At 35.3% G+C, this 3,367-nt stretch overlaps 1 protein-coding gene across 1 annotated transcript; it reads right to left on the bottom strand.

The window, feature by feature from the left end:
* Positions 1–235: 235 nt before the first annotated feature.
* On the bottom strand, positions 236–3,060 carry ndufa13 (NADH:ubiquinone oxidoreductase subunit A13). Its single transcript, XM_024273410.1, has 5 exons — positions 2,903–3,060; positions 1,047–1,125; positions 900–971; positions 751–820; positions 236–475 (listed from the first exon to the last, which is right to left on the bottom strand). Exons 1-5 carry the CDS (start codon positions 2,994–2,996, stop codon positions 356–358), a joined length of 435 nt encoding a protein of 144 aa, XP_024129178.1. The 5' UTR covers positions 2,997–3,060; the 3' UTR covers positions 236–355.
* Positions 3,061–3,367: the final 307 nt, after the last annotated feature.

Below are 3,367 nucleotides of genomic sequence, written 5' to 3'. Positions count from 1 at the left end.
TCCAACAATCGCCACTTAACGTGTTTCCGATTAGTACATTTTTACCTGCCCACATATTTTTACCCTGGGATACTAAGGGCATATAGCTTATTTCATCAACATAATCTTGGACATTTTTCTTTTGATATTCACAAAATTAAATCAATAAGGTTTCAAACTATAACTTTACAGTCGCAGGCGTAACTGGTCTTGAGTTACTAATTTTAAAGAAGAAAAAAAGAACGACAAGCTGAGATGGGATAAAGAAAAAAAGAGACTTTATTATTGAACATTTACAAGCTGAAGGGAAATACAGGTCCACATGCTCTTGGCTGTGGAGAGCGGTGGAAATGAGGACGTGCTCCGTCTCTGGTGACTACACGTACCACATGAAGCCAAAACGCTTGTGTAAAAGCTCCTCGCGAGGCCGGAGGTTGAAGATCTCCTCTGTCAGAGGGGTGGTCCAGCGGTCTGTGTGGAAGACGCTCTCACCCACCTGTATTACAGTTACAAAGCAAATTCAGAAATGTTTATAATCTTTTTACTAGGATTAGTAGTTATAAACTCTTAAATAAATATTTTGAATAAACTTTTACAAGTAATTCTGCCAATTATAGGGTTTAACCTAATGTATTCTCAAGTAAAAACATTGAATTTCTCAATTTTTGCTTGTTGTGTACATCATTTATAAAATAAAAATGACTATATGTGTACATTTTAATTAATTTCTATTCATTTATTTAATAAAAAGTACTTATAAAAGCCTCTTACCTTCCACCCTGGCACATCTTTCATGATGATTGCTTCCTCTTCCAGGTTTTCTCTCAGCATCCTTAGGGTCCTGGAGAAATGCAAATCCAGTTGTTACACACAAACCCCATTCCCATTTTTCCAGTGTTTGTAAGAGATTCCAACATCACCTTCGGTCATGTTCTGCTTGTAACAGAGGCATCAGAGCAATCCGTGCCTCCAGCTCCTCAATCTGCAGTCGCCTATGAAACACAATGGCTGCTGTAACCTTGATAACACCAACTTAAATGAAATGCATGTTTTGATGAAGTTCTTACCTCCTTTCTCTGTTCCAGCTAAATAGTCTCCAATATCCAAACACCATGATGCCGATGCCAATGCCAAACATACTATATCCTGTAATGTAAACAAACAACGTCTCAACTTTTTGTGTTTTTACAGAAAAAAATAAGACTAGACTTGAAACTTTGTCCTTTAAAAAAAACTTAGTTAATGCTAGTCTGGAGAACCTCGAGACTCTCCTTTAGTTATGCTACAATAGATGCTGAGTGTCAAGCAGGGAGGCACTGGGTCCTATTTTTTAGAGTCTTTAGTATAACTCGGCCTGGATTTGAACTCAAGACCTTCCAGTCTCACCACAAGGCCACTGAGCTAGTTTTTCCTTCAGTTTTTAATCAATGCATGTCAGTTAATATTAAGGTTACTAATTTATTTCTCTTCTGATATACATAGAGGTTAAACACTGTTCTATTTTCTCTTTCTCATCCTTTGACCCCAGCTGGTCCCAGCAGATGGTTGTCCTTCAGAGTCTGGGTCAGGTGGAGGTTTATTTCTAATCTTATATTTGGAAAAACTGTCCTATCCAGAATTTCCTGATTGCCTTCTCAGAATGAAACTAGATGGAAAACTCTTTAAAGTCTCTCACTAAAATAGAGTTAAGAAAAATCGTCTTTGTTGGAATGATCAGGACCAGGGCAGCTGAAATCCTTTAGGCCTGACACCCAACTCCTTTCCAAAAACCCCTGCTCTAACTGCTGCTGATCACCTGGATCAGGAAGGAAGAAGCTGCAAGGGCAGAGGTGAAAAATAAGCAGGGCAGTGGCCCTCGAGGCCTAGTGTCGAGCACTCCTGAGTCCTAGACTAAAGTGGATTACAACAATCTGGTATACTGAGTGAATTTTAGTTAAATGTTTCATCTAACAAGGTCTTTGATGGCCTTGTTTAGAAGAAAAAAAAAAAAAGAATGATTCAAAAGTCTCTAAACTTTTGCGTTATCCAAAATATAACAACACTATGCATTTTGTTTGTTTTAAAGTTTAGTTTTTTGTGATTGTGTGGAAATGTGACAGTTTGGAATATGGGATGAAAAGATAAGATAATTGATATAAAATCTGTGACATATTAGGAAACTGCAGCACTTGTATTGATTTATATTACAATTACATTATTATGTGTGATTTTATGGGTTTCAGCTCATTTTAAGAAACCAAAACTACAAAGATAAAAATAAAATCAAACACACAAAACTACAAAAATTAGGGTTTGGCAGATTGTTTTTAAAGATATCTTCTTGGCAATTAACCCTATTCTGGTTAATTCCCTTCTACATTATTTATACATTAAAAATATAACTGTAATATAATGATCTATTTATAACTACTAATAATTGTCATCACAAAGGAATTAAACGCAGAAGACATTTGTTGTGCTGTTTAGTTTATTTCAAGAACTGATTTTGGTTAAAGGCAAAACACAGAATTACAAATAATTACAATATAAAGTTTTAATATTTTGTTCTGAAATAATAAGTTATTTCGATATTTATTGCGTATTTTTCGTAATGTAATATAAATGTTTAACTGACTTGACCTGTAAACAGCAAAGCTATGTTAGCTAGTTAGCATGTAGTTAGGCTTACCGTGATTATCGATAACAATAAAAATTGTACATTTAAATATTTGTATGGACCTTTCAACAAATAATTGACAAGGTGAAGAATTAATAGATGAATAACTGAGCAATATCAACGACTACACTTAATTTAATGTTACCAGTGCTATAGCCAATTTTGCTAGGAGGTTAGCTTGAGCAGATAACTCGTAAAATATTGGTATTTTAGCATCAACTAAAACTCTGTAAAAGCTGTAGAGTTGTGCGTATGTTATGCACGTACCCGAAAGTCCTCGTTTCGGTAGGTTTCTCTTGTAATCAAAAGCGGCATAGCCTCCCGGAGGAGGCATGTCCTGCTTCACCTTGGACCCCGCCATCTTCCTCCGGCCTCCTCCACTACACGTCCAGTGACGTGAATATAGATTCTTCTTCTCGCAAAAAAAAAAAAAAAATACAAGAATGACTCTCTACCGCCCCCACATGTTAGAATCGCAGAATGTCATCGATTTGGAGTGTAAGTATTTTGAAAGGAGAATATACAGTATATGTATAATGTTTTAGGAAACAATATAAACCATCGTTAACCATACTCCAAAAACATTAGATATTTGCTTTATATCAGAGGGAACAATATAAATATGCATACATTCCAAATTACATTTTAGGCCTTAAATAAGTTTCCATTTACTGAATATAATCTTACAAAAGCAAGAATCATGAAAAGAACATTGGAATTATTTTTTTCCAA

Source organism: Oryzias melastigma, linkage group LG17, assembly GCF_002922805.2.
Source record: "Oryzias melastigma strain HK-1 linkage group LG17, ASM292280v2, whole genome shotgun sequence".
Classification (NCBI taxonomy): Eukaryota; Metazoa; Chordata; class Actinopteri; order Beloniformes; family Adrianichthyidae; genus Oryzias; species Oryzias melastigma.
Note: the sequence above shows the minus strand (reverse complement) of the source record. Positions and strands in the feature narration are given on the sequence as shown.